This window comes from Chinchilla lanigera, unplaced genomic scaffold (assembly GCF_000276665.1).
Source record: "Chinchilla lanigera isolate Chin_1 unplaced genomic scaffold, ChiLan1.0 scaffold00008, whole genome shotgun sequence".
Lineage (NCBI taxonomy): Eukaryota > Metazoa > Chordata > Mammalia > Rodentia > Chinchillidae > Chinchilla > Chinchilla lanigera.
The window spans coordinates 5391601-5405365 of NW_004955409.1; the positions used below are offsets into that span (position 1 = coordinate 5391601).

The 13765-nt window shown below is 44.4% G+C and overlaps 1 protein-coding gene across 1 annotated transcript in view; it reads left to right on the top strand.

The window, feature by feature from the left end:
- Window positions 1–13765, top strand: part of Fbn1 (fibrillin 1) — a gene marked incomplete at its 5' end in the record, with an annotated part of 220945 nt that overhangs the window by 109998 nt on the left and 97182 nt on the right. The window contains 4 exon segments of the mRNA XM_005376698.2: window positions 3276–3434; window positions 8176–8355; window positions 8973–9116; window positions 10760–10879. Of these exon segments, the coding sequence (XP_005376755.1) occupies window positions 3276–3434; window positions 8176–8355; window positions 8973–9116; window positions 10760–10879 (603 nt within the window).

Here is a 13765-nt window from a genome sequence, read left to right on the forward strand (position 1 = left end):
CTTCCCTAGGCAAGCACTGTCTCCTCCTTGGACCCTGATTGTAGACATAATGAGCAACTTGCTATAAAAAATGACCCAAACAACATATCTGCCTTTCCTAACACTCGTATTTCTCTCCAACCACAGAGAACCCTGAAAATACAAACAGTCCCCAGCTCATAAATTAACCAAATGTGTTAGTTCTTTATCACTGTGACCAAATACTCAAGAAAATCAACTTCAGGGAGGAAAGGTAGATTTGGGTTTATGGTTTTAGAGGGTTTAGTCCATCGGTACCTGAGCCTATTGTTTCTGGGCCATAGTGAAGCAGAGCATCATGGTGGGGCATGTGCTATAGACCAAAACAGCTCTCCATGGTTGACAAAAGGTAGAAATAGCAGGAAGTAAGCCTGAGATGATGACAACAGGGTCCAAATATGGTGCCCAAGGTCATGTCTGCATGATCCCCTTCCTTCAGTTGGACCCCTACCTCCTAAGTTTTCATGACTTTCCAAAAATGCCATCAAATCATGATCTCAATGGATTAGTCTACCAGTGAAGTTAGAGCCCTTGTGATCTGATCACCTTCTGAAATCCCCACCTCTGAAGATGTAACTTTTTTTGTGGGGGTATTTTATATCTAAACCACAATACCAAACTTGCTTGTAAGTTGGTTACCTGGCATAGAAATCCAACAGAAAATCAATAGAAATCCCTATATGTAGACAGTGGTACATGGTACCTTCAACTCAGAGGTACGGTAGGATGTCCTGCCCCTACTATGGGCCTCACAGTGCCTGGATCCTGGTTGGGTCCAACACTGTTAATGATTGGCTAGGAGGAGTCTAGGGTGGCCTGACAGTATCAGTATTTGTTTTGGTATAATGTGATTTCTGAGTCCTGTGAGTAAGGGCCACATGATTCGCAAGAGAGGAGAGGAGGAAAGTTCCCTGTTCCTTCTCTACCAGATGTCTTGGCCAAGATAGATTTAAGATAAAGATTCTGTGACTCCTTCTGCTTCTTATTATATCCTGCAGACCCTGACAGTCTTGCCCCTGGTTCCTTTGGTTCTTCAGATTATCCTAAAACCACCCCTTACCTCATGCAAAGTGGTCCAGCCCCAGAGCAGTCCCCTCTCCTGACCATAGCTCTGCTGCCAGAGGAAATGGGGAGCTTCTGGCTGCGTTTCTTGGGCTATAGGTCCTCCACATGGTCCCTGGGTTCAGTTTTCTCTTTCCTTCTTAGCTTGCAGGTTTTCTTTAAAATTATAAATTATGTGAATATGTATTTTTTAAGCAAAGTTTCTCCTCCACCCACCTCCAGAAAAAAAAAGAAAAAGGAAAAGAAATGTAAAATGATCATGGTATGGGCAGGTGCCACTTGTAAATCAGGACCTAGCTGTAACACAAATGCAACTTGTAATTTTTTCAGCCCCAATATTTATGGTTTTAATCAAGCATCTCTGACCCACTGATTTAGCATATTAGTGAGCCAGATGGGCAATATCATAGTGTCATACTTAATGTGCATGATGATAGACATTAGAGTTTACCATTGGCAGCCGAAGTTCCACTTTTGCTCTGAAAGATAGCCCATGCTGAAAATTATATGTACAGATTGCATAATTTTTTCAAGTGTTTACACTGGGTTTTGACCACCAAATTCATTTGAAGCTGGGATATAAGCCAGTTTTGAGTCTCTCTTCCCACTCTTAACAGCCTTTGGTTTCCGTGCTCAAAATATTTACTAAATGGGTATGTAAGGTATTAGTGGCTTTAAGGCATTGCAAATTAGGAAGTAGGGACTTGCGTTTCTCCCCGTCTTCATGGGGCTGAGGCTTCACAGAGCATTCTTGTCTGTACCTTCTCTCTAGACATTTGTTCTGGACTGGACTGAAATAAAACTTGTTCTGACTCTTTGCTGAGACTATTAATCTGACCAGAGGCTCAGGAACTGGAACCACAAAAAAAATTCTGGAGCGTGCATTTGTACTTGCTAGTGGTTTTAACCACTTTCTGAAATAACCTTGTATCTGTGAAGCTGACTCATGATTTTCTTTTATGGTTCACATAGGTTTGTCTTAGCCTTCTTCACTTGATGTTATGTAATTTAAATTTTTCTAAATTAGCCTTGCTTTTATTTTATTTCTTTTTATTTGTTTATTAAAACTCTCAAGATTTGAAGACTTTGTGTTCCTAAGAATGATATAAATGATAATTCTAAGGATGACCCTCCGTGAGCAAATTTGATGTTTAATATTCAGATGTGGAGAAAACATGAGGATGGATTTTTTTTTTTACTGTAAACACCTCTTTTACTTTCTGAAAGGATTTACTACTTCTGTGCTTTTACATGACCAGCATGTTTAAAATATTCAAGCTGTATTTTACATGGACTATATGAAGATGAATTTTATTGGAAGACAGGTGTAGCATCAATGTCTGCCAGGTAGACAGAGATGCTTCATACCTGCTGCCTACCCCATCTATTTCACAGTAATATTTCAAGCACTTATCCTAGGTCATGTGCTTTTTTTGAATGGCATCAAATGTTCCCATGACAGATATTCCATAACCCCCCAAAAAGAATGAGTCTTACCATATTGCTTTACTAAGATACCATTCTGCAAAGAGCAAAAGCAAAAGCAAAGCCAACCTTCTGGAGCTGTTGTCTCCTGTAGAACTGAGGATTTAAAGTTGTCTGTGTTCTGAACATGTAAATACTCAGAGCCTTGAAAATAATGTGCTAAGGCCCTAGGACGAAAGACAATCCTGATGAACAGCATTATACCAATTGTAAAATAGCTCATTCCTTAAAGGAAAGTCTCATAAGTCTGATTCACAGTTTCAGCCTGAAAAATAAGAAAGAGCTTTTAGAAATATGCACAGACTTAATGTTTTAAAATAGATTTACATAAATATTTGCGTACAGCAGCTCCAGTGAAGTAGTTTGAAACCAAGAACAAACTAGACTCCCTTCTGTATAGATGGGTCTTTATAAGTCGTTATCTGTCACCACCAGTGAGATTCTGAGTCTCTCTTTTCCTATGGAATCATTCATTCCCACCTTGGGTATGGAATGGGTGGCTTCCGCAGGTGCGCCAGTGCACTGGGGCAGAGGAGTGGGCTTGTTGACTGCCCAGTGTGCCCACCCAGCCTTGGCACCTCCCCCTCTGGAGGATGGAAGTGTGACTTCATCCTGCCGTGGCCCAGTGCATGCTGGGGAGGTGCCGAGGTCAGGAGCCGTTGCTGCGGGCTTGGTCTCAATGGACATGTATGCGTGTCTCTGCCTTTCAGATGTCCGCCCAGGGTACTGTTACACAGCTCTGGCAAACGGCCGTTGCTCCAACCAGTTGCCACAGTCCATCACCAAGATGCAGTGCTGCTGTGATGTCGGCAGGTGCTGGTCCCCTGGGGTCACTGTCGCCCCTGAGATGTGTCCCATCAGAGCAACAGGTAAGAGCTACAGAGTCGCCTGCCCAGCCCGTGCAAACCCTGCGGTGCACAAGAGGAGATGTGCTCAGTGCATCAGATTCCAGGAAACAGAGGAGACAACATCCTGGCGGAAGTCTCCCCACATCGTGCTTGGGGAAAGCGCAGAGATCTGGGCAAAGAGTACTGTTGTTAGCTACTGTTTCTTACTGAGCATGCGCACTCCCACTGCATAACGGCCTTTACAGGAAGTTCTTGCTCTCTCTTATTGTGGAGTAAGAAGAACTGTGTCTCTCCTCAAAGGCTCAGCAGAGTACAACTTAACTCTCCCAGACCATGCATTTCCTCTTTCCCTAACATTTGAAACTGTCCTCTTTCTTGTTTCCAAGACATATAGAGGTTTCCCCTTCACGACTTCTCTTTTATCTGTCATATTCCTTTCATTTCCACCGAACGCTTATTTGATGTGGCCGCCCAGTGGCTCCATGTGAAATGCACAGCTGCAGCATAAGTTTCCCAAAGACTAACTCATCTAAAGTTCAACTTAAAAGTGATGTCCAGGGAAGATGTAAAGAAGAATGTCCAGAAACATTTCCCCGGGATAAATGAACCCAGGCAGTCTTTGGTGGTCTGAGTCATGCCTTTCCCTGCAAAGAAAATGTTAGCACTGAGCATAGCAGTTAAAGTCCCTCCACTGAATCCCTGTTCATCTTTCAATGTTCTTCACAGTAGCTTGTGATGGAATTTTCTTTGAATTCAGTCCGAGCATTTCTGAACTCAGTCTCTTTTTTTCTCCTAAAGTTTCTGCTTGGTTCTGGTCCTTATACCTGGCTCCTCTTCTTGCCAGCCTTGCTTGTGATTTCTCCTCTTGAGTGCTAGGGACCTACTTAAACCTGACCTCCTGCTCCATAGAGATCCCCAAAATACTGAGAACATTCTTCCGTGTTGTCTAACAGCTCTCATGCACTTTTGCTGTGGCACAAAGCCATATTGTTCTGCTGCGTATCCACATGTGTTCATGCGTTACTTTTCACTACCGATAAACCTCATTACGAGGTCTTGTTTGTCTTGAAATCCTGTATTTCTCACACTTTCTGATACCTCCACAGTATTTAGCAAAATCTTAATGACAGGAGACATTTAGGCCTGGTGAACAGCATATTTAGTACCATTTTCCCCACCAGTTCTAACCAAATGCTTTGTAGTTCTCTGTAATCTGATTGCTGCAGTGTATGCTTAAATCGGGACATTTAGGAGAGGGAGAGAATAAATGCAGTGGTAAGAAGTTAGAGTCTGCTACTCACAGGATGAAAATGGCCCATTCTCAGGGATCATAGACCAGCTCTCAGATGTTACTGTAAAGTTTCTTTTTAGTAAATCACACACACAAGCTGAAATACCACATCCTTTCTCTCGTATGAGAAATCCAAAGCACAAATACAGTAAAGAGCAAGAGATAAGATTGGTAAAAGGAAAGGAAATGGAGATAGATCTCTTGCATATGGGAAGAGGAGCAAGAGACCAAGGGTGGGGGTCGTGGGAGGTGGGGAAGGGGATGTAAAAGATGTAAGATGCATCGTGTACACGCACCAACTACCCACAATGAATGCAATCATCATGTGTCACTAAAATGATGATGATGAAAATGGGGGAGGGGATCACGAGATAGAAGGAGGGGGACAGATAGGGGACAGGAAGAAAAAGAATCAAGAGATGTTAAGTACATGTGGCCACTCCCTAAGGTGGGTGTAAACATCATGTACCAATAAAAACATTAAAAATTTTCTGCTTATCACTGAGAACTGAATGTGTGGGTTAAAGAAGCAATACAATCAGTCTGCAGACTTTAAGATGCAACATGTCATATATTTTTCTGATTTGCTGTCTGTAAACCAAGACAGCAACACATTTATGTGGACTCTTTGTCCTGAGGCCTTGAATAGAGAAGAGAGGCCAAGAGCAGGGGTGGGTGCCTTTAGAAGACCTGTCTGGGGACAGATGGAGAAGACCAGGTTCTCACGTGTGCGGTTTTGTGGGAGGCTGCTCTCCCGGTAAGTCACCGAGAGCTGCAGGACCCCGAGACGGGCCTCAGGGAAAGCAGACTGACTGAGTAATGAATTTGCAGATAGGTTTTTGTTTGCTCAAATATTCCAGGACCAGTGCTATAGAATTCTGGGCTCTACCTTAGAGAAGGTGATCGTGTAGGAAGGATTTTAGACTGGTCAGCTTTTTGCTCTTTTAAAAAACAGTCAGCATTTTCTCTGGGTTACATGGACATGGAAAGAGAGAATCCGTTCAGCCAAGAGAGCCCCAGCTGCTGATCCTGGGTTTAAAGGCTTTCATGGGAAAGTTATTAATCTGTAGATGGTAGGAAGGAGCATAGAACCCAATGTGATACACTTTCCTAGAGGCTTAAGACAAATGTAATGGCATTCTTTACGTAATATACCCACCTAATTAGCAGAAACTCTGGTAAGCTACCTAACTTCTTTCATACAAACCCAGAAAGAATTAAAAATGAAAGGATGTACAGGTGCTTACAGGCACTTGGAAATGAAGTGAGCGTGTTAATATAGTTGCCATTCAATTAAATCCAGCATGCAGTTAATGCAATCCTCTTATGCGTAACTTGCAGGGCTGGGCCGAGCATGAGAATTAGTTATCAGTCATGTATGATCCTTGACTTCAAAGAGTGCACAGTCTCAGTGGTAGAAATTTGGTGGAAGCAGGGACTCAGGTGATGGATGTGGCATGAACAGGTGAAAACTCTGGAGGAAGAATTACAGTTTGGCAAAAGGGACTGTAACATCCTGAGTCAGGGAAACATGGACAGTCTGAAAATCCTTTCCAAGTACATTTGAGTGCTACAGAGTCTCTGTGGGCTGCAATTCCAGATAAATAATCGTTAAAATGTAGTAATAGAATTCTCTGAAAACTGAGCTGAGCTGGAAATGCGAAATATGGCCGAAGTTTTAGAAATGGGCCAGCAGGTGACAACAGAGTACGTAGCGCCCTGGTAGACATAGCCACCGGTAAACTGTCACCGCGTCCCATGAGGTTGCACTATGTATGAATTTCAGCCAGTGCTGTGACTGTGTCTTAGAATTTGTCAAATTTTCGTCCACAAGACAAAGAAAATCTCAGCCTAATTTCTACTTGTGGCTGAAAATAGTATAGGAAGTAACAGGGGAGAATCATTGTGTGGCTGTGATAATAAAATTATCAACATTCTGGCATGAGAGAAAAAAGTTTTTTAAAAATCACACATCTATTATTTATACAAAGCAACTGTGACAAGCTATGGCTATTTGTAGGAAACATGGAAATGAATAAAGTGAATACAATCTGTGAAAACAGGGTACTATTTAATAATACCTGTACAGAAGCCCAGAGAAAATATGCCACAAAGCTAAAGAAGGTGTCTGCTGATAAAGACCCGGGATTGTGAAGAGCAGCAGCCGACCAGGGATGCACTGGTGGGGAAATAGATGGTGACAGCGGCGTGTGCTCTGTGAGAGGATGGCGATGCAGCATGAACACCAGACTCCTTAGCCCGGAGGCTCCTGCTCCATGGGCCGCTTCTCCATCGATTCCACTGTCACTGTCCTCAGCGCTCTGCTCACACTGCCTTCTCCTCTCCGTGCACACTTCCTGTCCTGAGATGTGTCCATCCATCCCTGTGACTTTAAATACCACCTCTCTCTGCAACGCTTACGTTCACTTCTCCCCTGGGCTTCACCCTGTCCTCCTCCGCTGCTCTGCGAGGTCTCCGAACTCAGGCATTCAGTGTGGAGCTTGGCTTCTAGGCACCACACCCACTGCCACGACAGTTTTCCCCTCTTACCAAAGGACAACATCTATCCATCTGATCCACCAGAAACCAAAAAAGCTAGAAGGCATTCTTACTTCTTGTTCCCTCAGCTCGGATGTTATCTCCCTTGGCGAACACTTCCCCTTTATTTCTAAGTAGGAATCTGCCCACTGCTCCCCAATTTCACTGCTGTTATCCAGTCCAATCCTTGGTCTTCTGCAAATTCCTTGTCTCCCTCCAGTTTATTCTGCATGCCGAGGGTGATCTTCTGAAAAGGTTCCTCTGATCATATCCCACCCTTCCTGGAGACACCCAAGGGTTTCCCACTGCCCACAACTTTCCCACTGACCTACATGCCCAGTCCTTTTTATTCTGAGACAGGGTGTCACTCTTTCACTGAGTTGTTCAGGCTGGGCTTGAATTGGAATCTTCCTACTTCAGCCTTGGGGCTGGGGATTTAGCTCAGTGGCACAGCGCCCGCCTGGCAAGCGCAAGGTCGTGAGTTCAATTCCCGGTCCTGGAAAAAGACCAAAAAAAAAGAACCTACTTCAGCCTCCCAGAGTGCAGGGATTACTGGCTTGTGTCCACACGCCCAACTTAAATCAAAGTCATTTTGTGTGCCATTTAGAGCTCTGTGGAATCTGTAAGTAGGACTGGATGGAGAAAGTGGCATCTTGTGTTTTCCATGAGGTGGATTTTGATATAGGTGAAGACTTCCTGGGTTTGGGGACAGACATACAGTGCACACTCTTGGGAGCTGTTGGTTATTGCTGTAAGGCATTAAAAATGGGAAGGAAGTCAGTTAGGGGTTTTTGTTTTGTTTTGTTTGCTTTTCTCTAATTGACTCATGTGCCTTAAAGACCAAATTTATTCACAGATTTCTTTTAAAAGATTTCTGTGTGTCTGTGGTAGCAGTTATAGCTCAGCTGATTGTGATGTGTTATGTTTTTCCAGAGGATTTCAACAAGCTGTGCTCCGTCCCTATCGTGATTCCTGGAAGACCAGAATATCCTCCTCCACCCCTCGGTCCCCTTCCTCCTGTCCAGCCAGTTCCCCCGGGCTTTCCTCCTGGACCTGCCCTTCCAGTACCCCGGCCACCAGTGGAGTATCCATATCCATCTCGAGAACCAGCAAGTAAGAATTCAGAAACCCTCTAGTAACTTTTCTTGTGTTAATCAGGTTAGCATTTTTGTTTGTTTTTGCCAATTTACTCATTATATAAGTTTGCCAATTGCTAAATTAAATTTTTAGCTTATGTAGCATTATATACAAGTTTTCTAATTTTCCTGTTGCACAGATGAAAATGGAAGTCTTGTATTATCCGGCGAGTTATGTCCCTTGGTTACTGATGTTTTCAGCCAGATGCTAAGGGTTATGGGAAGAGATTGAAATCTGAGTCACAGGATGAATTAGTAGTGGAGGAGGTGAACAGTGACCCTGTGGCCGATAGTACACACAAAGCAGCTTTGCAAGTAGTTAACTGCCAATATCTCGCTACCTTTATTATTCCCCCAAACTGGAGGCTTGAGCGTGGGGTGGTGAACAGGGCAGGAGAAGCAGCACCTGGGCCACAGTGCACATGGGGTCCCAGGGACATATGCTGTACGGGTGCACCTTTAGGGTGACGTTGGCCCAAAGAATGTCCTCTTTCCTTCCTACCCAGCATCTTGTCCACTAGTGCCAGGGCCAGTACTGGTGAGAGGGGCTGTCATTACCAGTGATACTCATGAGGCTCACTGTTATTCTTCCAGTGGTGGTGCCATTCAATATCACCACCGATTACTGCCAGTTGGTCCGCTATCTCTGCCAGAATGGACGCTGCATTCCCACGCCTGGGAGCTACAGGTGCGAGTGCAACAAAGGCTTCCAGCTGGACCTCCGGGGGGAGTGCATCGGTATGTGGTCGGTTGCTCAGGCCAGGAGGCCTCTGGGATTCTTTCCCCTGAGTGTACTGGTTTTTCTATTGCTGCTGGAACAATTTACCTGGAACTCAGTGGCTGAAAACAAGACAAATAGATATTTTCTTGTAGTTTCGTGAATTGAAAGCCCCATGCAGATTTGAATGGTCTAAAATCCACGTGTTGGCTGGAGTGTTTCTTTGGGAAGCCCAAGAAAAGTGCATTTCTTTGCTTTTTCTAGATGCCAGAAGTTACTTGCTTCTGTTCGAGCCTTGTGGGCCCTTTGTCTTCACAGCCAGCAGTATAGCATCTCCCAAGTTTCTATCTGCCTGGAGTTTTCTGTCTTGCACAGTTAAAGGCCCCTGAGGTTAAATCAGTCCACTGTATAATAACTCAAGAGACTCCTTCCATTTCACAGTCAGCAGATCAACAGTCTTAATTCCATCTGCAGCTTCAAATTCCCTTTTACCGTGATAACATATTCCCTGGTTCTGTGATTAGGACATAAACACATTTGGGAAGCTTTAGTCTGTCTACTACAGTGACTGACCTTAAACTCAAGGCTTGCTGGTGATGCCGACCTGAATCAATTTACCAGAAGCCTGACCACTACGTTATAAAAGCCTGACCCACGTTATGACATTTTGCACATTTTACTAAGTTTAAATGGGGCAACTTACCAGCTTTCTATAGTTATTTATTAACAACTAAAGAAAGAAGCCTCATATTGTTGACAAGTCTTCTAAGCTATTGAAAAGAAGACAGATAGCTCAAGAATCACCGTCAGTTCACTGGGCTGAGTAAAAACATTCAGTTGCCATTTGCTTTGTTTTTAAAAAATAAATTCATTTCTGAGTCAGTTCCATTATAAATTCCAAGTCTGTCATTATGAATCAGTTCATGCTTTCTCAGGCTGTTTCATTTCCTGGTGATCTGAACACTCCTAGAAGTTATCAGAGCTGGGGAGGAGAGGGAGCATGTAGCTCAGGGTGGGTTGGAACACATCTGCCCCTAGGAAGCATGTGACAGGTGGGTTACCTTCACCAAGGCTGCGTACTTGTTTTCACACACAGGGGAATATAAGCCCGCTCACCCCTTCTGATACCCATTCCTCCAAGCATTAGATACCCAGCATGCTGAGGACTCTGGGTGTGCTGGTGAACTCCGTGGTGGGTGATAAGAGCCCTATAATCAAGAGTTGCTTCCTGCTTTGTTCTGACATTCTTAGCAGAGCTTGTCAGGGGAGCCTTAGATATGGCCAGACCTAATTTTTTAACTGAGAAATGCAGAACATGGAGAGATACTGAGAATCCTATCCAGAAGCTACTTCTGAAATTCAAATCAGTCTACTTGATTTTCTTAGGCCAAAGTTTACATGAGAGAGAAAATGATTATTAGCTGGGAGCATTGAGTTGCTATGTGCTTAGAATTTATCTCTGAAAAATGATGCATGCAAGTGATACACTCGAGCTGCTCAGCCAGGCTTCCCGTGGCTAGAGATAGTGCAGTGCAGTAGAAAGGAAAAGGATCCTTTCCTCACGCCGTTTATTTCATAAAAGGAGCATGTGTTATGTGTACAAAAGTGATGCAGCTGTGGCTTTTGCTTATGACCTCTCAGCGATGCGTGCTGTGTCTTGCAGATGTGGACGAGTGTGAGAAGAACCCTTGCACTGGGGGAGAGTGTGTCAACACCCCGGGCTCCTACACCTGTCACTGCCGTGCGGGCTACCAGAGCACACTCACCCGGACAGAGTGCCGAGGTACGCATCCTGCAGGGTGGGGCTTGGCTTCAGAGGACTTCAGTGGACTCTGAATGACCCATGGCAGGAGACATCAATCTAATCTCACTGCTTTGCTTTATTCCAAATATTGTTGCTCTGAGGACAGTGCCACAAAACCTGGCCAACACTCAGATTGTTTTAGAAGCTACTTCCGTGCCCAGGGGAAATATCGTCTCACTTTTCTGTCTCATCGCTGTTGCCTGTTAGATTTTTATCTGGGAATCAGGGACTTGAGATATTCTTTGGGTCACGGGACCTGAGGACAGTTGCAGGTGAAGTTGCATGTGGTTAGTTTCTTAATGTAAAAGTCTGAAAGGTAGACAAGCTGTCTCTAAGCCCTCGCTGCTCATTCCTGTGGCCAGCAGCAGTGTCCCTGGGAGCTGTTTGGGAATGCAGAAGCTCGGGTGCTACCTGAGACCTAGTGAATAGGGATCAGCGTTTGAACAAGACTCCTCTGTGGTCTGTATGCTTATTAAAGTTTGAGAGGCATTGCTATGATTGTCCCCTCCTCAAAATTTTCCTTCAGGTTCAATTCCTAACTAAGGTATTACGCCATTCAATATGGCTTTTGTTAAGTGACATTCGTGTACTATATTTCTGGGATAGAAATAAATAAGATATATGGTCTACTCTGAAGGAACTCAGATCTCTATATGCATAAATTTGGCACCAGCTGAACTGTGCCATTAATCTAGTAAAGGCAGGTAGAAATAAACAAGCACTGTTAAAATTAAATACCAAGAAAAGCAAGGAGATCTAGCTCATGTATAAATTGTAAGCTGTTAGTAAGGGGTAGTTCTATTTGCCTCCTTTAGCAAAAACTCTTCGTGTTGGTTGAAGACCCATAGGAGTTTTAATTTTTATCAATGAACTGGTTTCTAAGTCTTTTGAATTTGGTCCTGACTTGGAGATCTATCAATATATTTTGACACATAACATAAGAATGGCAATTTTGAGCAAAAAAAAAAAAAACCCTGGAACATAGCATTTCAGCATGCTAATAATTCTACTAATGGCTTACTAACAATTCTAAATCTGGATAGGTTGAATATTTAACCAAGCTGAGAATCTTCTTAATATTATATCTGTTGATTAAAATCATTGGCTTGTACAAACCATGGCCTGGGCATCTTACAAGATTAGAAAATAAAGTATTTGAGTAAGGCACTGACCACAGACTTCCTTGCTAAATAAGCAAAGAGGAGCTGTTTTTGGAAGACTCACCGGGGGCAGGGGCCAGGCAGTCGATGCAGACAGTTGCCATTACGTCTGGGATTTAGTTTACCAGAGACTGAGCCTGGCCTATATACCTGGAGCACTGTCTTCTTTTAAAAAAAGTTTATTTAACATTTTTATTAGTATCTATTCTACAAAATAGCACCTTTCCCTGTGGCATTTCCATACCTGCACAAACTCTGTCAATCCATGATAATCCTTCTGTTAAATCCCTTGTGCCCGCCCCCCGTATTCCTTTCCTGTTACCTAAGGGGGCCCTCCCTTCTCCTTTCATGTCACCTGTTTTTTGATTCCTCCTATTAGGGAGGATGTGTGACACTCGTCTTTGTGAGTCTGGCTTATTTCACTTAACATGATGATCTCTTTTCACTCCATTTTCCCCGCACATGATATGGTCGGGTCATCTTTCATGGCTGAATGATGCCCCGTCGCGTATATGTGTATGTGCCACATTTTCTTTCCCTGCTCACTGTTGATGGGTCCCTGCGTTGGCTTCGTTTCTTGGCTGTTGTGATTCATGCTGCAATAAACATGGGTACCGAGGGACTCCTAGAATGGACATGATAGGGGGTCAGCTTCTCGTAAGCCTCAAAGCCTCCAAGCCAAGCCTCAAAGGTCTCGGGGTCCGGGAGGTGGAAGGCATCACGGGAGGGCCCCAAGGACTGTGTCCTTAGCTGAAAAGAAGCACATGAGGGGCTGGAGAGAAGGGGACAGAGGAGACAGACAGACACGCAGAGGAGGAGAACTTGGAATGGGAGCTTTTCGAAGGCCTGGGAGCCCCTGGCATTCAGAAATTAGTGAGGAGAGAAAAAGATGAACTCTTTTTGCTGTTTATTTTAACCTTGGGCTTCAAAGCTGAATCCTAAAAAAACAGTCTGCTCAAGACTATGTGGCTTTTCCTAGTTCTTTGGAGTATGGAGTAAGTCAGATTTTAGCAAGGATTAAGAAATAAAAGAGAGAGAGGAAGCTCGTATGCTGTTGGCGCGAAGATCAGACAGAAGAGCAGCCCAGACGGCCTCAGCGACCCGGTGACTCGCGTGGAAACCACTGCAGGAGCTGCCCAGAAGCAAAGTGCGTCCGAGGGTCAGGCTCGGGGCAGACGGAGGGACCGACCCGCAGCAGGGGCGCAGCCGGGGCCGGGCACATGCGGCGCTGCGTGGACTAAGGGTGTAGGCGCCCCTGCTCTGCGTGGGGAGGTCTCCATGCAGTGCTGTGCAGCCCGTCTTCTGGAAAGGAGCCCTGGGCATGGTTTCATGCTGTGTAGACCGTCTGTGTGCCTCTTGGTGTTCGTCCTGTTTGCGGCCTCTCACAATAGAGGACAACAGACACTGCGGGGAGCTGGAGGGCGGGTTCGATGTGTAGATGGGAGATCAGATGCAGGTTATTCGAGTTCTCGTTCTTTTTTAACACTGCCTTGCCCTGCTGTTTACTTTGGCACGGTATAAAACACAATAGAAAAAAAGGGGGGAATCCCAGTATTTTATTGGGTAAATATAATACTTATAAAATTATGAAACAAGGACTAGGACTATGTGAGCAGTAAAAGTATACTTGGATCAGAGCTGCCACAAGGAAGGCAGACATCTCCTAGTCCTGTGATTCGCGGTTTTCAGGGGAGTTAAGTGGTTT